Genomic DNA, 24,470 nt, shown 5'->3' with positions numbered 1-24,470 from the left:
ATTTCATTGATTTGACAATAAAGTTTCCGTTCCTTCTCGGCCTATTTTTGCCGTCGCCGTCATGCCCCGGATATGTATATGTATGTATATATATATAAAAAGGCACAAAGAAAAATAAAGCAGAAGAAAAAAATTCCGAAGCACCCGACCTGGTATTCGAACCAACGTTTTTAGAACCGTTGATTCGAACCATCGACCCCTCGTTTCCCAGCCTGCTGCATTAGACAACTCAAACATGCCCCATATTTTTTTTTTCTTTATTGGTAAACTATGCTCCATGCATGCGCCATAACAGCGAGCTATTTATATACACCATTTACCGCTGGTGGTAACAAAGCTCGGAGGAGCTTGAGCGTGTTTTCTATCACGCAACGCTCCTAATTTTCTTTCAATTTGAAAACTGCCCTTGAGACGCGCACGGCAAAGTGGCCCTTTTCTGCACCCACTCGTGATGTGTAAGGGGAAAAAAAATCCCACGGGGGGAACTCGAGTAAATGCGTCGCAGAGTGGTGGGGGTATCGCGTGAATGTTGCGTAATTGGGTATGGTTTGAGAATGCTTAATTGTTACACGATGCGCACACCATGTACGACTTGAACGGCTCCAGCGTGCACGAAGTTCCGGGTCCGCAGCTCGCTTCAAACGCTTGCGTTCAGCGTCGTATGCTCGTCTCTTCGCAGCCTTGTCTTCTGCGTTGCTTGCTGTTGTTGACGCCGACGACGGTGAGGGTGGGGTAACGTTGCCTTCAACGAGTGATGGGACGCTGATTGAAGGTACTGTTGCTTCCATCGCATCTACTCGAGTCAAGCAAAGCGTCAAGTCAAGCGAAAGCCAAGTAAAGACGCCCTTGACTGAATTCCGAACGCGCGCTCCGCCGCTTATATACAGTAGAACCTCGGTGATTCGATCACGGCTCGTACGAATTTCGGGGTGATACGAATTTTTCTGTGGTCCCGGCCAAGACCCATTAGCCTGCAATGTAATGAAGTACGGTTGTTACGAACCGATTTTCTCCTGGTGACGTTTGATACGAACGTATGCAACCACGAAGGTACGAACAGGTCCTGCCCGTGCTGTCGCGGAAGACAAGGCAATCACGCGCGGTCATGCGCGCAGCGCCGCCAGTTTCTCAGAACAGGCCATCAGCGGCGCGTCGTAACCTCCGAGACTGTGCGCGCGAATCTTGGAGGCCTCAATGCGCATTCATGTACCTTCGCGTTTAAATTACAGATGATGCTAACGTAGCGCTCTCTCTCTTTGTTTTTAGGGGCGAAGCTCCTTAAAGCGGCACCCGTTCGTCCCTCGTAGTCGTAGTGCGTAACCAGTCGTAACGCTAGTACCAGATCTTGACCTCCAAGGTGGTGCCGGTGGGAGATTTTTCCTGTGCGTTGTTGAACAATAAAAAATTCGCAGCGTGCGCGTTAACTAAAAGCCGAATTCTTCTGTCTCTCATTCCCCATTAGCAGCCATTGGCACGTTCCAGTAGGAAACGTTAGTAGAAGTAGAAGTGTAAGTGTTAGCTAAAAGCCGACTTCTTCTGTCTCTCATTCCCATTAGCAGCCATTGTTTACCTCCAAGGTAGTGCCTGGTGAGATTTCTCCTGTGCGTGATTAAACAATAAAAATTTTGTTCAAAACGCCGTTGATTGATGAAATAAACCGACGAAAGACGCCAGATGTTTTCTAAAAGCAAAACGAAAGAACGCCAGATGTTTCTAAAGCAAAACGAAAAGACGCCAGCTGCTTAACGAAATACGCCAGATGTTTTCTAAAGCAATGGTTTTCTAAACAATGAAAATTCACAGCGTACATGCAAAATTAAAGTGAGCTGCAAGTCGTCATAACTCTCATCGAACCTTTAGTATAAACGCGCCCGATCTCACGTCGGTGATGATGTACTGGGCAGAATTCACGGAAGATTCACGGTTTACCGATGAACCTCCGCAGCTTCGCCCACTCATCATCATTCACTCCGTGGATATGCTGTGATTTTTTTCTAACGCGTCGACGTGTGCTGCTGTCGATATGTGCGTGTCATTTTGTGTTCCCTGTCTACGTCTTTCACGCGGAACAGTTTACGAGAATGACAAACCAACAAGCCCAAGTCGACACACTTTTTACACATGCTTTCCACGTAGATGCAGGCCATGTCTTCGCGAAGGAGCTAGGTCTAGCAACGTCAACATGCACGACTTCTGGGGACACGCACACCTGCCAACTCTCCGATTTGCACATAATATTTCGGAATTTTGAGCAAACCTCCCGATTAGGTGGGCACGGCCGTAAATCTCCCGAAAAACATCCAAAACACCGCCGCGATAAGAAAGTAATAACAACGAAGGACAGCGGTCCTAAAATTTTCTGGCGTTCAATCGCGTGCAATGCGCTCCATAAGTCACTTTCGCCACAGTGCTCTCGTGTCATGCAAAAAAAACGTACTAAGATTTGGGAGGGGCTACTGGGTGTCATGGGTCACAGTACACGATTGATTAATTACACACGCGCGCACGCGCCGCATATTTACGAGTACATGTATGATCGTTGACATAAAAAAACATTACTGACAATCATTCAGAACGGTTGTTCATGATGTTGCTGCGCCGCTGAGAAACAATAAATGAAAACATACGCCAGCTTTCTGTTGTCGCATATTAATTTTCCATGTTTTCTGGTGACACGAATTTCGGATGATACGAATATTTTCGGTGACCCCGCGAGATTCGTATCACCGAGGTTTTACTGTACGCACCGCCCGCGTTCGAGGGAGAGGAGGGAGGGAAGGAGGAGGAGGGAGAGGCTTGCTGCCGGCACGAGACGAGCCGAGCATGCGCAGTGGGGGTGTGGACGGCGCCGCCGACGCCGCAGGTGCTACTAAGAAATCCTCCGCATTTAAAACAAAGAACACCGGGCACGCCTAAAGTAGGGACTTTAGGCACGCCTTACATCATATATACGTGTGGTATGAGACGCAGGGTCACTCCATGCGCCGCAGTTTAAAAGAAAAAGAAATATCTAAGAGCGTCTGATTCTCCATTTTCGACAGTTGGAAACGCAACGCTTCTAATTTTCTTTCACTGTGAAAACTGCCCTTGAGACGCGCACGACAAATTGGACCTCTTCTCTACCTACTCGTGATGTGGAAGAAAAAAAAAACAGAGAACACTGGGCACACCAGGCACACCTTGCATCAGACGCCCCGTGTGGCAGGACACGTAGGGGGTCACTCCACGCGGCGAAGTTTAAAGGGAAAAGAAAGATTTAAGAGCATCTGACCCACGCTAGTTTTCGATTTTTGCGTCTTAGGCCAACGCGAGCACAAGAGCCCAAGAGTGGCTTGGGTTATGCGGATGCGCCTTGGCGGCTCGCAAGCTCCTTGATCCCCAAGCTTTCTGAGGCCCCAGTTCTCACTCTATATTGTCGACACTTGCAGCGCGTTGCTCAAGCACAAAGACGTAATAGCTGCGACAGTTGTTAGTTCACGCTTGCCCTGTGCATGCCTGTGCGTTCTTTTCGGGCGTCCTTCTCTGTGCTTCAGCGACGCGCTGCAAATATCGAGCTGCTTCTCGTTCTTCGCGTGACATTCCAATTTCTTGCTATCGCATTCATTGCTTCGCCCTTGCGGCGAAACTGTGGCTTCTTTTTCTTGGAAAACAACCAGGCAGATTTCAACAAAAAATAAATGCTTGATTCTGAGGTTACATGCATGAGGCGAGGTACAACATAAAGTCATTATTTTACCGATTCGAGCAAGAATTAAAAAGTTGGCTAATTAAAGTTAGTTCATTAATTAGCCCTTAGTCTTGAGAAAATACAGGTCGTATGTACACACGACTATCACTAATGAACAGCAGGTAGACCTTTCCTAGAGCGCATGGTCTTTTCGCAAAAGTTGCACAAATCGCAAAAGTTGCACGTAATTAGAGATATTCATCATCGAATTTTAATTGACCGCGCCCGGAGCGCAGGGAACGCAACCCATGACGCAACCGCTCTGTTACGTCAAACCGAAACTGCCCTCGACAACGAAGTGACGAAATTTAAATCAAGACGCGCCGAAGCAGAATCTCTTCAGGAAAATCGGCAAGCATTCCGACATACACAAGTAAACAGCTTATTGTTTGAGTCCGATGTGTGGTGCTTGTCTATTTCTTTCTTAAAGTATAAACAGGCGCGAAAATCTGTTTCCCCTGTCTGCAAGAAGCGCCGCAGCGGCTACCCCAGAGTTTTATGCTTCACAGAGAAAGAAAAGATGGACATCGCTTTTTTCTTTTTTTGTGCACAGCTCGAAATAAACAGATAAGCACAAAAGACTACACGCAAAGGTAAGGCGATCCGCTGCCGCAAGTGACATGACTTACCACTTTTCACGAAAAGATACGAACGCGACGCGCCTTCATTCAAATTTCGTCACTTTCTTGTCACGTGTAGTTCCGGTCTGACGTAACAGAGCGGTCGCGTTTTTTGCGTGCTGGGCGCGGTCTAGTAACGTTGGGCGCGGTCAGTTTCGGTATCGGCCTTAAAATTCCATGACGAATATCTCTAATTACACGCAACTTTCGTATTTTCTAAAAAGTGGGTATGCCATAAATTGACACGCACTACAACTTCTGCTCTCAAGTCATTAATTCAAAAAAGTTAAATAATGAGTTTTCGTTCGTCGCATCAATGTCATTTTAACTGCGGCAAAGTATTTCCGCCCGATGTGGAGTTCGTGTGAGAAAAAGACAGGAGCCTTACTGTCTTAAGATTTTTATAAAAAAATCTGTATTGCCTATCCATCATGGCAATCCACGAGAATGGAGCGCAAATACTAATACCCTTGCTGCTGCGCGAGCCATCCCTATTTCGAGGCACGCAGCTTGCACTGCCCCTCAGTATCGATGGCTTGTTTGACAATTCCGCACAAAACAATGCCGTTTCGTCGACATGAATATTTCTGATGACGCAGCGCACTTACGGGGTCGCAGCGTTCAGCATATCGAATGTGGAGGTTGACGGGAGTTCGATGTGCGCGTAGTGCAGTGCAATACTTTAGCATTGAATTTTCAATGGGATGTTCGATAAAGAAGATAATTCGCTATATCCGGGTTCGACTGCGCTAGATGAAATATACACTTGTATTAAAAATTCTTTATTGTTACTGAAAGAGGCAATAAGAAGGCCCATACGTAGATGCCAAAGAGCCCTATGGATGCTGTATGAGGCATTCATACTGCTTCTAGTGCAAAATAGAGGTAAGTTGGACAAGCAAACAAGCAACAAGTGCACAGGAAGAGTGGCTTACGTTGTGGTGGTGTCTGTGAATGTATGGATAGTGGGATCACATTGTGCCTTCTTTAAGAAGAGTCTTTGGCTCACGGGCCCCCATCCATACACAGGAACAACGAAATTATTTCTGGGCAGCTACTATGCCGAATATTATGTGGTTTGTTGAATTCAAAAGATAAAATCTAGTTATTAATGAAGGAAGCAGATATTTAAGCCATTAGTCTTATGAAACAAAAATTGCAGAAAATCTCAAAATTTTAGCAAACAAAACTAGAAAGCTTACAAATCTAACATAGCAACGAAAAACAATATCACAATTTTGTAAACCTATAGTGGACAAAATTGCAGTGCATTAAATGCACCATTAAAATATACAGATAACTTGCGAGTGTGACTTTTGCAAAACCATTCAAGCAAATTCATGTAAGCTGTTAACTTTAGATGCATGCAGTTTCTATAACTTCGATATCCCTTTTGGTGCATGGCTGTAGCCATGTAAATTTCACTCTCTCACGTTTCCTTATATTCATCAATGTTCGGCGACTTTTACAACAATTTCAGGCCCTAAATAAAAGTTCAGTTTCCTAGTTACACCATTTGCAGGCAAGGAAGGCAAAAGGCAGAGAACATATAAAGGTAGTGTTAGGAGCACGCAGGTCTTCACTTTTACTCTGCCAGGAAGTTTGATACCGCATTAGAACCGAGGTGGTAATGACAGTAGCTGCAGAGACGAGAAGGGGGGGGGGGGTTCCATACATGGATCCAGGGAGATGTCCACATCCCTTGAAGTGTGTGTGCGCAGTACCATGTACTACCATATGAAACATGACATCATGAACTATGTTGTTGGAATGCAAACAAATACATTATTATTGATCATGAGCATCAGTGCTAAATAATCATCAATTGCAACCTCAATGCGAGACCGATCCCTGCACCCCCTTGAAGAAAACCTGGATCCACCCCTGGTTGGGACACCTCCCTATAATGCTGCCTTAGTAAAAGCCGTTTGCGTACGTTAGACAATTAATCATCGTTCATCCTGCCACTACAGTAAGGGATGATTCCAGATGAAAACACTTCAGTCTAGTTCATCTACCTTAGCAGTCGCCTATTTGTTTTTGCAAGAATGAGGCATCTACTTCGTCGAGAGGCATGACAGAATACACACACAGCAACATTCAGAGTAATTTAATAACCAGTACGTACGGCGCTCACAAAAAAAAAGAGGAAAAAAAGCCAACAAAGACACTTGTTTCACAACTCCTGAGGCAACAAACAAATGGACCGTACATCAATTAAGTCCAGACCATGCGATACCAACAAGCGTTCTTAATAGTCTACCTTTGGGTCCCACTCCATTGCAATCTACTACGAGACACCTCCTAAGCGTGCAAAAAATGTGTGTATATACATTACTATTTACAACCGGGCAGTACACAAACAGAAACAACACATCCTACAATTACCACATCAACAAAAAGGCATGACGGGTGGCTGAAAAAGGCAACAATGCTACGACACTGTCGGAACCATTCACACACAGCACACAGCCCCAAGTGTGGCACAATGCAAGCTGGCACTTTTCAGAGCTCTGTCCCAGACAGAGACGATCCCCTTCACTATTCCATTAGAAACCAAACAACTCATGCGTATGGCAGCTGCTAGAACACACAATGAGAAGTGAAAGACTGCGATACGTGATGGAGCTATGACGGTGCTACGGTGAGGTGCTTCAACAGGTACGGATGAATTGATGAACACACAGGCATGTCCTCAAGCATGAAGAGTCTCTGAAGAAAGTTGCCAGCATTGACACTGGTCCTTTTCTAAGCAGTCTATGCGATGAAGGTGTCGGGCAAGAATGGAAGAGCAGCATCGGAACCAAACGTGTCGGTGGTCGTGCACTTAGTTCACCTTCGCCCTCGGCTGGGAGAACAGGCCCACAACCCTCTGTACGTGGTGGAAGTTCTGTGGGACAAAGCAAACCAAAAGTAAGCAACCCCTATATTCTCCGAACTAGAATCAAATACTATCAAGCTTCAGTATATGCCTAGTACTGAAGTAGGGTACTGCACTTCAAAATACGACAGACACAGTCTATTTTAACAACCATAGTTGCGAGTAACAATGCATCACATAAACAACAACTAAATTGTTCCATTTTTCTTATAACAATCAACATAATCTTGATTTATGAAAGATTGAAATGGTGGCATTATTATGAGTACATAATTAATTAAACTAAGGTTAAAAATAGAAGCAATAGCTAGCCTCCAGAGGATCACTGCAAGAAAAACATTTCACCCAACAGAAAATTTGAAATAATAAGTGCTGTACAGATGGCAATATGCCTGATATGTTTCAGCATTATTAAATGCGCATGTGACATCTTGTTTCTTTTGAATTATCCTGATCGGATGACCTGCAAAAAACAGCCACTGACCAATTGTCAAACAGCCTTAGGAACTCCTGCTACTCGTCCATACTTACATTAAAAGGATGACAAAATTTTTTTTAGTAATCTAAAGCCCATCTGCAAGGCTGCATGCTAAATCAGTCTCCAAGTAAAAGTGAAGGAGCAATGTTACTCTCCTGATAAGTCATTAGCGTTGCCTCAAAACCGAAGGTAAGGAAATTAAGTCAACTAGTAGTCATCAAATGCATCCCATCCATTGGACAAGCCAAGCCAACAAGTTGCAAAGGCTTTAGTAAAGGCCACATTCGTGCTTTGCCATGTGTGTTCTGCACTTTCGCCATTTGTCCCGTAAGTGTGAAACACTAACCCAGTCCCATCAACTCCTTCGCTGGCCATTAGAAATTTTTGCAACTCAGAATTATGAAGCAGCTTCAAATGGCACCACCTACACCTTTGATGTTTGTGCCAATCACACCCCTCCTCATGTGTGTGCATGCACACACGACACACACATATGGTGGTGTGTGCTTTTCTTTTAGTCTCACACCTCGCAGACAATGTAGCCTCCATAAAACATTCTGTGACAACAGTTTCATAATTATTAAATGAGAAAATAAGAAACAAGTGCCAGGTATCATTAACCCTTTGTGCAACAGTGGGACACATACGTCACACTTTTCCGTCTGCAGGAAAAATTTTCTCCCGCATCACCCGTTGCAATTAGCGCAATGATATGTCACTCATATCTTACCTAAGTCTTCGTAATATCAAGGAAAATTCTTTTACCACGCTTTCGAAGGGCGGAAGTAGTGTTACAGTGACATCGAATTTACAGTGACATCAATTTTTTACGATAGCTTCTGAATCTTCTTCCAGATAGAAAGAACCTACCAATCAAAATACCGGATAATTTCCTCCTTTTCTGGTTTTTCAGAGAGGCGATTTTAGCTTCCAGTCATTACATGTTTTTGTAAACTTGCGGAATAACTTGACCGATACATGTATCGAAACACTCCCCTGCGATATCGCCACGCTCGTTACTCAGCGTAATTGCGGATATTGGTTAGTGGAAATATTTGTCTTGATATCATATACCTCTTCAAAAGTAGGCGCATATTCAGGGACAACAGCTGTACTCTACAATTTCGACAGCCAAAGCAAGAACAGGCAAATGGACAAAAAATTGTTGGAGCATGTGGTGAAATAAGCTTTACATGAAGTAAGCTTTACAGGAACAGACCACAGCGCTATGATGGCTCACAAGAAGCGCACGTGCAGGGAGTGTTCTACTGCTGAAATGAGATCCCCACAACTTTCCTCAGCACACCCTAAGAAGCGATACTCTGTGACACTTGCTTCGGCCACTTCATCCCAAATACCCGTTGATGCAATCTCGAGATGGTGCCTTCATGAGACAGTGGGACAGTGCTTTCCCACTTTTTGAAAACACTCTCATCAGTCAGTGGAACATGTATGTCCCACTCTTTTAACACGAAATGTTTTATGCCAGGGTCCACCAAGACTTCAGTGATGTATTTCCGTCATGGAAATGACGTTGAAAAAATGTACACCATCAGATGGCAAAGAAACAAAGTTCCGCCAACGGGCATCGAACCCGCGACGGCTCGGTCCGCAAGAACAGATGCTGGGCACGCTATCCACTGCGCCACAGTCACAGACTCTAGATGCTTTACAAAGGCACCTTTTATATCTCACACTCTCCTCTCACAGTGCTCTTGGTCGGCGGGGTGGTGGTGCCCTCTATGAGCGGTAAAGTAAAGTATTTCGTCATTACTGTAGCCTCTGCGATTAGCACCTGCAACGCTTGTTACTAAACGTCCGTCCTATTCGGCACGTTTTCAATAGAATTGCAATTTGTCAATGCCTTAACACACCATGAGGTGGCGATCTTAGCCCAAGCGTTGTAAAAGCATCGGTCTCGCTCATAGCATCATGCTAATCCAAACCGAGAATACCTCTGCGACGCGCACCTGCCTCACCTGGCTGTAGCACCGCGTTCCCCGCTTACACCCCCCCTCCCCTCCCCTCCCAGAAAAATCGCGGCCGGGCTACAGGGGTGGCGCGACACGCTTTGCGTTTCCCTCTAGTCCGGCCGTGGTGTTCAATCACACTTTAATGTACCGCGGGATGGCGACCAAGTTCTGCGTCCGATATGCAACGCTCTTCTGGCTATCGCACCTCGTTCTCTGATTATGCTTTCACCGTTAACTACTACAGCTACCACAAGAGTTTGTTCAATCATTGAACGTGTACGTTAGTCGTTGGGATGGAGATGAACCACTAAGCATCAAAGTGGGTGCATCGACGTTACACTGTGCTATAGCTGCTAGACATCTATATACATTGTGCAAACTCTCTCATATAAATGTATAACAAACATTCTACTACTTCTGTAAGGACAAGTTTTACTTTCGTGTTATTCCGATTCCTATGACGAAGGGATCAACCATGTTTTTTTCAGTAAATTACTGGCTTGATTTTGATGAAATTTGTTTTATACTATTTGTTTGTCGCTACTATGAATATGCCACAGCCGGTTTTTATATGATCGTGTCAAAAATATAGGCAAACCCACAAAGGGTTAACTGAAATATGGTAATTGCCAGCTCTAAACAGGAAAGGCACTTTAATAACAAAGCTGTAGGAATGTCAACCAGCATTTATCGGCTGTATTTGCATAAATAGAACATACTAATCATCAAGCATGTGCAATGTGATGCGGGAACTCAGACACCGGTATCTTTCTGCCAAACTTAATTTTCAACTATGCTGATCATCTTCTGAGCTGAGACTTTAAAAAGCTTTGACGAAGCAGAACTTACCACGATGACAAGGTACACAGTTCCCAGGTAGGCACCAATAAGTGCTGCCAAAAACAAGTCAAACACGGCTGGCTTGACGCTGCAAATTGACAGAGAAAGCAGAAAATTTGTTTCACTTGGGCCAAGTGTTAGTGTAGCGCGTATTCCCACAGGCTAACAGAAATTTAGTGCACTGACACGAGAAAAATGTGCATTAACCTGTAAGCATTCATGACAGCAACTGGAGTATCGTAGAACACAACTTCAGGATCCCTGAAACCAGATGCAAACAACAAGAAATTTAGTTTTAATGCACTCTACATTTAATGCACTCTACAGCTGAAGAGAAGAAAGCAGGAGCATCACCTCTTGTCTGGCCGGAAGGCCGACAGCCGGACTTCCTTGAGGTGCCGTGCGAGTGCTTGCTCGAGCATGGTGACCAAAGGTGTCTTGCCCTTTGCCATTAGTTGGGCACCACGTGGCTGACTCGACAGTGTGTCAATCCAGGCACCGAGGTAGTCCTCTTGTAGCCCCTGTACATCATCATCATCATCATTAGCCTGACTGCGCCCACTGCAGGGCAAAGGCCTCTACCACGTTTCGCCAATCAACTTGGTCCTGTGCTTGCTGCGGCCATGTTATCCCCGCAATCTCCTCAATCTCGTCTGCCCACCGAACTTTCTGCCTCCCCCTTGCGCACTTGTCTTCTCTTGGAATCCAGTCTGTTACTCTTAATGAACAGCCGTTGTCTTGCCTTCACGCTACATGCGCTACATGCCTGTAGCATGCGCTACATGCTACATGCCTGTTTCTTCTTTTTGATTTTGACTAAGATGTCCTGAACACCCGTTTGTTCCTTGACCCACTCTGCTCTTTTCTTGTTCCTTAGGGTCATGCCCCTGTACAAGGTTACAAGAAAGCAGTAAAGGGAAGACGAGAAGAGTAAACGCATTCACAAACTGGGCCTGCTCTCAAATACATACAAATAGTAAAGAGGAAAAACCACCTACAAATACCGAATCAAGTGTAGAATATTTTCTCATTTCTAGGCAGAGGTAAATATGAAGTTGGCAAAGTTGGCATGGTATACAAATTTTTGACATGCGCAATGCAACGCAGCTAGCAACTGGGTGACCACAAAAAGACAAGTTTGTGATGAACAAATGAGAAACAACTGTTTTCAGTTAACTGGGGCAGCATGGCAGTGAGGTATTCAGTAAGAAATGCGTATTTGACACACACCAGGCTCTCACGGAAGACTTCCAGACTTTCTTCACTGTCTGTCACATTGTAGAGGATGCGAGCCAAGGCTTCAGCGATCACCTTCACATTCCGAGCCAACTTGTCTTTTTCAACTTTGTCTCTGGAGGAAACGCCAGATTATCATCAGTGACGTGCTCACAAGTCAAGCCAAACAAACCAAAAATGACTAAAATGCAAGGCTATTGCTGACGTAAGTGAGGAAATAGAGCTCTACTTTCGTGTACGGGTACACGAACACAGCAAAATCTAGGTAAATGGAAATCGCTTAGACAGAATCGCGCACTCCTATAGAGCTCTGTCAGCAAGCGAAGCTCCTGTTGCAGAATCCTTACTTTCATCTCACTGCCTTCTGACCTCGAGAGGTAAGCAATTTCGTCATGGCACAAACATATGCTCCTAGTCCTAATTGGCTCTCAGTCTGTAAGGTTTCGAATAAATGTATATGCCTTGTGGCAACGGCACTGTAGTGAAACTGGTCTATTAGGGGTTTATTAAATCTTGACAAAATATTATTGGTATCAAAGCTAATATGCAAGCATACATAGTCCATCTAGCCTTGGACAACAATGTAAAACGCGAGAGACAAGATGGGTCATAACTAAGATATTTTACAAAAGTAAGATGCACATAAATGGCAAGCACAATACAAAAAAAAAAAAATGCTGTAAGTTTAGTATAGTGTCAGAAAACTCAACTGTAGTATTGTAATAAGGTCCTGAGCAAGCAGCAATAAACAATTTTTAACTATATATTTATAAATGTACAATGTATGACAGACTACGATCCAACAATGCTACCTTTAAGAGTGAAACACACTGCTTTATCATCATGAGAGAAAGCAGGCAGCACTACATGATTTGCAGTGTTTAAGAAGACTTCCAATTTTCATCTGATTATTGACCAAGACTTATAAATCCTGAGTCAAGTACAAAGTGAGAGTGGCAAAACACACGACATGTCTTCTTGACAAAGAACTTCGGTCTTACCGCGTGTCGAAAATGGAACTGCGGCTTGGTGACCGATGGCTGGGGAGATGAGAGATGGTAAAAGCTGGCAGGCGACGCATGCTGAAGCGCTCGTGCTCCCAGGCCAGAGTCTCATCTGCCAGGTTGATTTTTTTGTGCACCATCGACACCCGCGTAGTAGGTGAAAGGGTCTCCGACATTTTCTGCAGTTCCTACATGAATTTGCACCGACAACAAGGTCACTGCTACGCAACTAATATGAACTTTGCAGCTATAAATCAAAAACATTCTTGGGAGATCATGACTGATATTGCAACTTTTGCATACAGTAAAAGGCACAAGAAAGCAGGGACAAACCTAAGACAAGAAGAAATGTAGCTTAACGAATATTGCCCCCCCTCCCCCTAACTTCCTATCACAATGTCATAGCAGGCATGTGGGACAAACTTGTTAATGTTTTCAGGAACTGGCAAAGCACTATGCACAGTGGCTAAAACATGTCACACTACTTGCTCGCCAAACAAAAAAACCCTGCCTACAGGCCTTACAGCATAAACTGTAAAATACCACATATCTTATTTCTTTTGTCAAACAACTTTATTTTATTGAGATAGCAATTATATGGACAGTCTCAGCTGGTTTTTGCCGCCTCTGTCATGCACCATATATGCATAAGTATGTATATATATATAAAAGTTCCAAAGAAAAATAATCCAGAAAAATGCTTCCGAAGCGCGGAATTGAACCAGCGACCTCTCTCTCTGCAGCGCGTGGCGCTAACCACTACACCACAAAGCACAGATCCTTCAGGTAGCTAACGGCGAGCGTTATATACACACCCTTTACCGCTGGCAGGAATCTGAGACGGCAGGCGCTTATAAGCGTTTCTTCATTACCAGCGAGATGACGCGAGGAGCACAATGGGCGCATTTAAAAGTCACCGGCCAGCTTGCTCGCTTCTTCTAATATTTGCCCAGGGAGAACCTTGCCCTTTCGCTGTCTGCTCGCGCAGTAGTTGCTGCCGGGGGGCAGATGTTTTTTGCAGCATAGCAGCGCGTCCATCACAGGCCGCTTTTCTTGCTATCGCATTCATTGCTTCGCCCTTGTGGCGAAACTGTGACTTTTTTTTTAAAAAAGAAGAAAAATTGTTGCACTTCCTCTCCAGCTGTGCTATGTAACCAAATATTTGGCCAGCATCACATTTGCAAGAAGTATGATTAGAAGTCTGATAACAGTTCAAAATGATTGGACTGAAAGTGTTCTTCCCAACATATGAAAAATACCTACATTGAATAACTTGGAGGTTGCACTGCCTTCCTTTGGAGGCTTTGACACATGAACATAGAGGTCATCCCCACTTCCAAGAGAGTCCAAGCACATTGTAAACAATGAGTCAGCCAATAGGCTTCCCTCTGTAATGACAGAAGTAAGAGAGTGAGCTGAAACCCAATGAGGCTTAAACAGCAAGCATATTCAGTGTTTCGAGTTAAAGATTCGTTTAATGGGTTTAACATTTACATACCGATTAACAAGATTGAGCAGTTCCTGTGCATGCATCCATAGTAACAGTGGCATCAAGACAAATACAATACGCTCTTTTTAACATGAACACTTGCTGGCGTGGCTCAATGGACGTGGTGTTCCGTAGCTGAATATGCCAGTCATGGGTTTAATTCCCAACTGCTGTTACATTCAAAAGAAGAGACTGCAAAATGCTCATGTACTGTGCATTTGGTCACAACCTGGATGGCCAAGATTAATCTGGTTCACTTCAATATAGACTTACTATTAACCTGATCTTACTTTAGGATCTTAAACAGATCATTCAATCAATTGTAATGTCAAAGAGCTTCGGATTTTTTGTTTATAAAGAACCCATGATAGCAGAGCAGTTCACAGCATCTATGCAAAACTAAATAAATGTCCCCTGCCCACTCTCAAGCCACATCAGTGTCATTTACTGAATACAATATTTCAATGCATATGCATGCTTCAATGCTTCCCCTTTAGCATCAAGTTACAGCAAAGTGACTTGTGCATAGCAGCTTGCATTCACTTTACTCCTAGAACAAACAGAGTTCAACGCTCATTAGACAATGGAAGTGCCCAGGGTGATTGCCACTAAAATTTCAGAAGGTACATCTCAGGGTCCACCCTTAGTGTTACTACTTGTGCAGGGGGCAAGTTATACATGTTTTCCAATGCTGACCTCCATACTTTCCCTTTTTTTTCCCTCATAAAGCACACTCTTTGTAACTTATGCGTGCAGTGCATTACCCATAAGGGGCACATCCCCTGGATTAAATAACATTTGACATCAATCAAACACGAACCTAATAATTGTAAGGCTCGCACAATTTCAGGGATGCCGCACACCACTTTATGAAATGTGCAAGATGAAAACAAATAAAATGCGAAAGAAAGGGAACTCGGAATGATATAGTGTAAACTTGTGCATAATCGCAGAGTATTCACCTGTGCTGTCAATGTTGTCCTCTATCCATTTCTTTGTTCCGTGATAGTTGAACTTGCCTCCAGCAGAAATCAGAAAAACAAGATTGAAGCTGGAAATTTCCAATTAGAAGAGATGCTTTACTTTTTCACGAGCACCATTTTTATGCTCCATGCACTCGCATAAACCAATCAAAGATATCACATGCCTAAGTAACTACACCAGCAGAGGGACAAATCAAAGGAAAATGCTCAAGTACAAGTCACAAAAGTATAGTTGGCAAGTTGTGTTACAGCCATACTTTTGTGGCTTGTACTTGAACATGAACTGACTAGCCCAGCAACGTGTACTTCTAAAGGCAAATGCGTATTATGCAACAATAGTCACACCCAGCAAGGGCATCTTCCCCTTGAAAGTAGCACAACTTGCCAACTGTTACAGTTGACACACAAGCTAGTTAAGCACCAACAATGATGAGACAAAGGCATAAGCTCTGCAGCATCGCTGAAGTAAAAAAAAAAACTTCAGTAAAATTACAATGTGCACAGCACCACAAACAGACAAATTATGAAAAACGAGGCGAAGACTGGCATTAACTTCCGAATGAATGTTATTACAAAAAGCATGCATAAATAATTAGCGAGTACATGTTATCAAAAACTAATACAGCCAATACATAGTGACAAAAATACAAGAAAATTCATGTCTTGGAAACAACAAACCAAGACAGTGTGCCCTGTGCAGGCGACTGTAATTCTGGAAATTCTAGGTAAGCCAATTCATTATCAGTCAAAGCAACCAAAGATCTACCAGTACAGTTGCCTCTTGGAATAGCTCTGGCTTAAATATAATTCTTGCATTGTCACATGCACATACAGCTATTACTGGCATCTTTTCAAATAAATGAGCGCAGCTTCAATGATTACAAAGTACACGAAAGAGTCCTTCTCTCCTTTTCTTCACTTTGAGGCTGTTTTTCTGCAATTTCATATTAAGGCATCTGCCTGCTTGTCTCACGTACCTTAGTCTACAGAGGAGGGTGTGGTTTTTTGCCATCATGCACTGGCTCTTTTAGTTTATGATCATGTGTACTGGGTTATTTATGTGTGGTCAATGTATAATCATCAGCTGGAAGTCAGCACCAGTTTTCGTCGCATTTCTCGTACTTTGTCTGTCTGTTGTGCTTTGCACATAGTAATGAATTGCCGCTTAGCCCCGTCTCACATATTCACAGAGTATGACACTGGTTTTTTCCTAGTGACTAGTTACTTTTTGACTGCATTCATTTGATATTGGAAGGTGAAAGGTGACGGTTCACATGCTCAAGTGGAGCCAGAGCTCATCATTAGCAAGACCCTATATGGCAAGAATGATATCTCGGAAAAAAAAAAAAAAGCAGGCTCCTGTAGGTAAGGGTACGATGCACCTGAGCCCATAAAATCACAAAAGACAAGTTCTAGCCACAACAGAACAGTTGACTTGGCCTTTTAGAAAGAAAGCGTATGTGACAGTGTCACAAGTAAGCACTACAATTAATTTTTGCTTCAAACATAGTATACACCACATTGATGAAAGGGGGGCCATGTGTAGGGAAACTCACTGGGCTGGGAAGCTGCACAAATTACTCACAAAACTAATGCACGAAAATTTCAGCTCCTAAAGACTAAGGCATTGAACTAGAATCTACTGGCACTTTTTATCCTCCTTGCTCTACTTACTGCGGGTGCGTCCTCGAATTCGTGTACAACCTTGAGAATAGGCGGGCCAGCTCAAGGAGGGCAGCAACCCCACTACCGTTGGAATCTGCACCAAAAGACAAGGCCTGCAAGGGAAAGGGTACTACAGTTGCACAAGATGGTAGGTGCAAAGTCAGAAGGCATGGCAACTATGCTGGCAGTGTGTATGTATTCTCTTTAACCGAGTGTAAAGTGAACTCACCGGACTAATTCCAAATGAGTCATAGTGGGCCACAATAACACCCGTTGGAAGCTGCTCTTCAACGCCAAAACCAGATAGCTTTCCCTGAAAGAAATAAGAAGTGGAGTGGGACAAATTCCGTGATGTGCAGAACAGGTAACTATCAGTCTATTAGAAGTAATGTAACGAGTTCTGAGAAATGAGACATGCAGATAATGTGCCGTTAGAAGAAAAAATGCATGCACCAAAGTGGTTCATGGGAGGTGTAAGTAATTGCTCATATACATGCACTTAGTACCGAACTTGAGTACCAAATGTATCCTTAACATTTACAATGCATTGACACCCATTCGCTCCTCAGCACTGCTTACACCAAGCACTTCCTATTTGAATTAGGTGGGTGTCCTCTTCAGCACATATGTGCCACCACAACAACATATACAGCTACTTCTCCACCATACACAGCGCCTCCAGCAAAAACGGCATTTACATGACCCACGTTGACCCTTGTCACTTCACAAGGTGCCGAGATAAAAAGCAGTAGTAGAACACGAATCTGTGACTACATGATTACACTTAAAAAGATCTGAAGACACAAGCTCAAGTGTTGAATATCGAATGCACAACAATGTGCATAAATGAGAGTGCATCCATTTGTGCGTTAACATGAAGCATACTTGTGCGACTTTCAACAACAGCAGACTGATTTCAAATGACACTTTTCATGGAGGACTTTCGAACTTGCACTGCTACATTTTCATCTAATATTCTAAGTTTAACTTATACAATATTCTTTATATATCTTTGTTTTTTATATCATGTCATTCAATATACAGGAGAATCTTTCAATTGATAATGATGACAGGCTCCTCTGTTTACTTTTTTAAAAAAATGAAGGTGAGTGCAACGTTGTAATCTTTATGTGTGCCTATACAGATGGCAACATGCAAAGGCTGTCATAAAAAAGGTATATTTGACAGGGAGCTGTCACAACCCACACTTTCATTTGCCTACTCTCATTCAATAAAACAAAGTGCTGATAGCTGCACCATTCAGTAGAATTTCGCATCATCAGCAGTCATCATGAAAGCAGTCCGAGAGAAATGAAGGGTACTCTTTATAAAATCGCATCTATCTTTTTAATAAAAGAACGGGTTAAACCTGAGATCAAGCATTATCTGTTTATTGCCGAACTTACCTGAATATTGAAAAGCTGAATGTCGGTAATCACTTTGGCCTGACTTCCAGAGATCACCAGCTGAAATCCACTTGCTTTTAGCATGCCCCACAGCTCTGCAGAAGAGAACAAAAAGTGCCAGTTTTCCACGTGCATTAAAATGTGCGAACATCTAACTAGCTGATAGAATCGTTCGTACTTTTGCCTTAAACCCAGCAAGCCATAATATTGAAAACTATGTCCATTTGTACCATGGCTCGGCTCTTGGAAAAGTCTGCTCTAGTGAGTAACCTCAAAAGATGCAAAAAACAGCACCACCCCACATAGCTGAAATTTCACACTTGTTTACAGTTACACATGTGTTTATGAACCATCATTACCTGCAAAAGAAACAAAATATCAAAGGCAGATAATATTTGCAGATATTTCATGTTACATAAACTTTAACAAGCCATGAAATACTACTGTGGCTACTATGACAAGAACGTGAATTCAACAGGAAGGCAGTGAACCTTAATGATCAAATATCTACCCTTTAAAAGATAATGTTAATGAGGGAGCATATAATCACAGAAAGGTAGCAATGACGCATAGCTTTGGCAATACAGCATGGCTCCCAAAATGAACATGATATAAAACATGCATAAATGTCATAATATACAATAATTATTTCCACCATTCCAGAAGTATCCTTTCTTATCAACTACAACATTGCGACAAATCACTACCATTGCATAAGAATACCACTGATACACTTTTAGAGACAAATTCTTAAGGGTAAACAACAATTGCAACAAATATTTCTTGAAAACACTATTGCAGTTTAAATAAGAAATAAGTAAGAAACACTTCTGACACTAAATACCAAAGAATCTTATTTTACAAGGCTGTGAAGTGACAAGTGACTTCGCTTTACAGTCACACCAAGCTATAACTGCCCACTTAAATGCCAAACAAGCCTACAGTGGCCTTTGGTTTAGTTCGACTGCAATAAGCTGTTCAGTTGTTTGATACAGAGATTTGCACCCGCACAACAAATTTTCTCCAGTTCTCCCAACTTCTTATTGATGTAACACTTAGCACACCATGCAATCTTACAAGCACTCAAGCTCTGTCACAGCAACATCCCAGAAAAGGCAATATAATGGTAATTCACAAGTTTTGAGATATAAAAAGCTTTAATGATGAGAACTCCGAACCAGAAAAGTATAGAATATGCCATATATATTGAAGTATATAATATAACCAGAAAATACATAATCAGCTCAAGCATCCATGGCACACTAGCAAGTACAGGCATACTAGGAGGTTTTTTTTGAACAATAAAAGCCCACTACTGTAATTTTCCTCCTTTGCCGAAACTTCTTTATCATGTCCCATAGCCTTGCCCTCTCTCATGGAAGGTAAAGGAAGTGCATGAGACAATTACCTCTTTCTTGCGCATGATAATTGTGATGTTAGTGAGTGCAACAAGGAAAGACCATTTCTTTATGGATAGAAGTATGCTCTGTCCACATGAAATGGCATTGTCCAACAATACCTCTGGCTGCTTCTTGCTACAAATTCTTAACATTTCATCTTCTGCGTTTCTGTACCTTGTGCAACACTGGTCGTTCTGCCATTATCAGACGTCCTCTGGACACTTTTGTACATGTCTTTCAGTTCATCTGTCTCATACGCAAAGTATACTGGTACAGGCACAGCATCCTCTTGCAGTGCATGTTCCAACTCCATCAAAGCCTGGAAAATAAAAGAAAACCACACACACAATATCAAATAATCTTTCCAATGCTCACACGTAACTTGTGTACCCGTATAGACATGCAAGAGTCATTACCTTTAGCTTATCCGGAGAAACGTCACTGAAGTTTTGTGGCAAGAATATAAGAACACCAGCTGCCCCTTGCTGGATAACTTCGTTGAACTGCCCATGAGTGAGGTCAGCAAGCCGTGCTATGACAACTTTTCTGTGGTAAGATGATGAATGTAACGTTCTAGCTTCAGTGTTCACAACAGAACTCCTAGAGCCTGAAAGGAGAGACAAGTGGGTTGTTGCTCAATGCAGTTCATGGCGAATAAAAATGCTGCCAATGTGGCATGGTTTGCGAGTATTCAGAATCTGCATGCATGCTGTGATCGAAGTAAACATTCAAAGCTGTTGAAGTCATGCCTTCCAAAAATCCCAGCTCCAAAGCCAGCAGATGAAGGGTACTCATAAAACTGTGGGCCATCGTTGGATAAATTCTTGCTAAGGATGGCCTACAATTTTGGGCAACCTCAAACACACGAAAATTGGCCATTTTTAGCACCACACATTTTAAAATCCCCACGATACGAAAAAAAAAATGAAGAAGATGGTATAAAGTACAGCCAGTTAGTGAACTTGATCTCTATAACTGCTGTTCTCGACACGAGTTTCGCGAGGTTCTGAAGAAAACATGTGATCGTTAAATATAAGGACGATGTCACCTGCCTCATGCCGTACTACGGGGCACGTCCGACCTAAGTTACGTGCAAGAGGCCACCAGTTCGTGCATTTCTAGAACCACGTGCAGCAGTCAACGAAGCGATGATACACACAGGTGAGATTATGGCGCACTTAAGAGCTCGGGTGCGCCCGTAAAGAGGAAGTAAATATTTTAGACACCCTTCAACACTTTCCTGCAAAGGTTCACACGACCCTCGTGTTCGACGATTCGTCCCTGAAAAGAAAATCGCCGACAGTGCGGCGTGCGAACGAGCGACTGGGCGCCTCCCGCACGCGACTCACCGTGCACGGTTCCCTGCAGGTCGTAGTGCTGCATGCGATAGACGGTGAACTCGTGCGATCCGAGCACGGGGGTGACCGGCGAGATGACGATCAGAAGTGGCACGAAAACGATCACGTAAAAAGGCAGGTTGCCTCGCAAGAACTCGAACACCCCTTCAGCTCCGTCCAAGAACATCTCGAAGCAGTGCCGCTACTTTTGAGAGGAATGAGGAAAGTAGAGAATGAAAAACACCTAAAGCTTTTTCCGCAGGATTAACTAATGAAAAGTTGGACCGAAACCCCTCGCCAGGAAATTGCAGCAGCCGCAGCGAGCACCGCAGCACTCCAAGCGGTGTCGCACGAAGTTATCTCTACGTTTATAATATAATGCTCTCTGGCAAGGCTCTCACTGCGCTAAAATAGCACACTAACTCCCTTGCAAAAATAAATTTATATGCCCGAAGCAGAAATCTTTTGTGGATTTCGCCATGGATTGACCTGTTAGTACCGTATTGTTTCCGTTATAACCAGCAGTCGACGTCTCCGACAGAGCTGCCCGGTGGGGGGCGAATAAATAAATAAAGAACGCTCGAGGCCATTCTGCCATAGAGTAACAGAAAATGACAAGAGTGGACACACGAGCCTATAAGCGGCGGAGCTACGCAGCTTCACGCCAGCCGTTAGACGGCAGCACGTCACTCCCTGTTTCCAAGAGAACGCGCGTACTAGTTATCCACTGCAGTACCTTTTCTGGTTCACGATACATCTACTTGTCTTTGTCAGACTATGTGGCTGCGGCAGTGGCTTCCGCTGGCTCGTAGTGCGGCTCTAAATCCGTCTTTATCATCTGCGATTGGACAGTTCGAAATCATCGATTGGTAGCTGTCATGACCATATATGGTCAGGGATTGCCGGCATGGCAAGACGACGCGGCATGAGCGGCGACGCATGTGAAATTCGCTGGGATCGTCTGCCGGGAACTCACTCTGTTTGGCGGCTGCTTGGTAAGAACGCCTTCATTAGGTTCTTTTTTCCCTTCATTACTTTGCAATGTATTTGTCGCTACAGCTTTAAGTTGACATTTGACGCACTTTGTGTTTTAGCGCCGAAAGCTTCTTTCTGCTTCACGCTTCGCGTATGATGCTCGTGAACTGCTTTGCATTAAGAAATAGCAACTTGAAATGCTGTGCAGCACGTTAGCGAAGAAATCGTTTCTTGGCGCCAAAAATGAGTCGCCGCTTGCGTCGTAAGGTTTTCTTTGTGCATTCAATGCCGTTACACGCAGTTCTAATTCACTGCATGGGTGTGCAAACGTGTGAAAGAGTGCAGTTGTGCTTAGAATCGTTATTTGTGGTATTCACAGTTTGCTTGACGCCTATGTTAAGAGCCGAATAAGAGAGAACTTGAGAAATGAGAACTGTGTTCGTTGGCCGTGGCTACGACGTAATATTCTCGTTAAATACTGCCTCAGTAGTTCATGCACCGAAGGTTGCTTTGTGTTCACTGCGGCAACTGCTTGAGACTGTTTTTCGCGAAAGGGCGCTGAGAAGTGCGTCGGAGACAATTTGCGCGAAGGCCAGAGAAAATACGGTAAACTTTTTTCTCTTTTTCCAGGTCATGCCGTCCGGAGTCAAGTACTACGGCAGCTACTGCTGCGCTGCGTGGTGCAACGACTAAGTGGTTCAGGATTCCGCGAGACGACAGGTAGCCCTTTGCACCTTTCCAAGATGTAATTTTGAAGTTGTGGTTGTCATTAGCTAACTATCAAAGTATGTCCGTATCTTTCGCACTATTTTGCCGTTCAGCTAGTTAGTGTTTGGATGGTCATACATATTCTTCATTCGCTTAAATCGAGTGGCCCCTTTTCTCTCTGAAGTCCCCTTTTCCTCTGTGATGCTAATGCTGTCTTCTGCACATTTATTGTATTGTAAGAATTTTCTAAATATCGCCTATTTATTCCTACTGTGCAATTTCTCAACATGTGGCAGCTGTCTTGCATTGTGCAGTGCACCCATCTTTTGTATGTGCTTAGTGAGAATGTGACTTGAAATAAATGTTTCGTCTCTCCCAACGATTGTCATGTCTGCATAAACAATGGCATTGTGTGCTCGCCGCTCTGGCGGTGTGGCTTACACGAAGCTACTTATGCATGCAAGTAACGCGTTAAAAGAAAAAAAATATATATATATATAACCCCCGAGACAATCACACGAACAAAAGTGGTCTCGGGGGCCGTGTAATTTTACCTATAGCTAAATAATGGCCTCTGAGATTCGCATTTTTAATTTTTTTTTGCGATTTCCGATCTCTGAGGCGGCTGTTAGGATTCCCCACATCCGTTTGGTGCGCTGCGAACCCAAATCAGCCGCAGGGGCCTACGGGAGTGTCCTCTCTTAACCTTTTTTATATTACTCTATGATTCTGCCACGGCCAGCCTGTTCTGTTTATTGCGCTTGCAAGTGTGCCAGTTCATCTACGATCAGAACTTCAAAACACTCGGTCCCATTTGTAAAGGTCGCACCACCTTCACTTGACACGTTTCCCACGAATAAAAAAAGGACAGAACACAGGGAAAGTAGTTTGGCCAGACATGGTTCTCACAAGAATTTTTATTCTGCGGGAAACCGATGTGTTAGAGCAGATTGAAAAGATTTTAAATCTTCTTTTCTTGTCACTTTAGCAAACTGAATGAGAGATTTCACTCCATTTGCTGAGTCCCTGTTGCATACATACCATAGGCAACCCTGAAAAACCGGGTGAAAATGTTCAGAAATCTTTTTACTTTGTCACATATGAACAGTGTGTACTTATACATCCAAACTGCTGGTTCAGCAATTCTTATAGTAATGCAGACATATACTTGCATACAATGAAAATGAAGCATTACGCTAAAGTTCACCGAGGCCAACAGTTTTCAAAACATTGCTCACAAATAGCTTGTTGAAGAAGTTACTAGTAAAATGAACAAGTAGAGATCGACAAAAAGCTCCCTCATGCACTGATGTTACCAGAAACATAACAACTGAAGATCTGGAATCTGATGACAATGAAATACATAATAGCAAGTTATGTACTGATAATTTGGCCATATTTTGCTACTGAGACTCTTTTTCCTCATCTAATTGAGTGAAAAGCCCTCAGAAAAGCATTTGGCTATAGCACAGTCTAGTTTTCATCAGTGATACACCTTCTCGGTGCTCTTTCCAGTACTTTAAAATGACGGAAAGAAAATGGGGATGCACGACAGTCGCACAATGGTACCCCTTATCAAAGGCAAGTATCACTAGACTGCAACGACACAACAACAGCAAATGACAATTCAAAGTAACAGCATCACTAGAGGCACAAAAAGAATGCATAAGGTTTACTAGACTGGTGCTACCAGAGGACTAGGAAAATCAAAAGAATGTTCAACGGCTTGTCAATCACAGAATGCTAGA

General features: G+C 43.4%; 1 protein-coding gene across 1 annotated transcript; it reads right to left on the bottom strand.

Moving 5' to 3' along the window:
- Positions 1–6,440: 6,440 nt before the first annotated feature.
- On the bottom strand, positions 6,441–21,363 carry LOC119388048 (nicalin-1). Its single transcript, XM_037655663.2, has 14 exons — positions 21,052–21,363; positions 20,119–20,309; positions 19,877–20,021; positions 18,303–18,397; positions 17,126–17,209; positions 16,906–17,009; positions 15,211–15,299; positions 14,023–14,147; positions 12,757–12,947; positions 11,750–11,870; positions 10,874–11,040; positions 10,727–10,780; positions 10,529–10,607; positions 6,441–7,237 (listed from the first exon to the last, which is right to left on the bottom strand). Exons 1-14 carry the CDS (start codon positions 21,224–21,226, stop codon positions 7,175–7,177), a joined length of 1,683 nt encoding a protein of 560 aa, XP_037511591.1. The 5' UTR covers positions 21,227–21,363; the 3' UTR covers positions 6,441–7,174.
- Between the last annotated feature and the right edge of the window lie 3,107 nt (positions 21,364–24,470).

This window comes from Rhipicephalus sanguineus, chromosome 3 (genome assembly GCF_013339695.2).
Source record: "Rhipicephalus sanguineus isolate Rsan-2018 chromosome 3, BIME_Rsan_1.4, whole genome shotgun sequence".
Classification (NCBI taxonomy): Eukaryota; Metazoa; Arthropoda; class Arachnida; order Ixodida; family Ixodidae; genus Rhipicephalus; species Rhipicephalus sanguineus.
Note: the sequence above shows the minus strand (reverse complement) of the source record. Positions and strands in the feature narration are given on the sequence as shown.

Excerpts from the sequence above, each read along its gene's own strand:
- LOC119388048 (XM_037655663.2), bottom strand. The coding sequence starts at position 21,226 with ATGTTCTTGGACGGAGCTGAAGGGGTGTTCGAGTTCTTGCGAGGCAAC. Across the intron at positions 14,148-15,210 it reads GGACAACATTGACAGCACAG|AGGGAAGCCTATTGGCTGAC; the intron begins GTGAATACTCTG and ends CTGTCATTACAG. Across the intron at positions 11,041-11,749 it reads AAGTCTTCCGTGAGAGCCTG|GGGCTACAAGAGGACTACCT; the intron begins GTGTGTGTCAAA and ends GATGATGTACAG.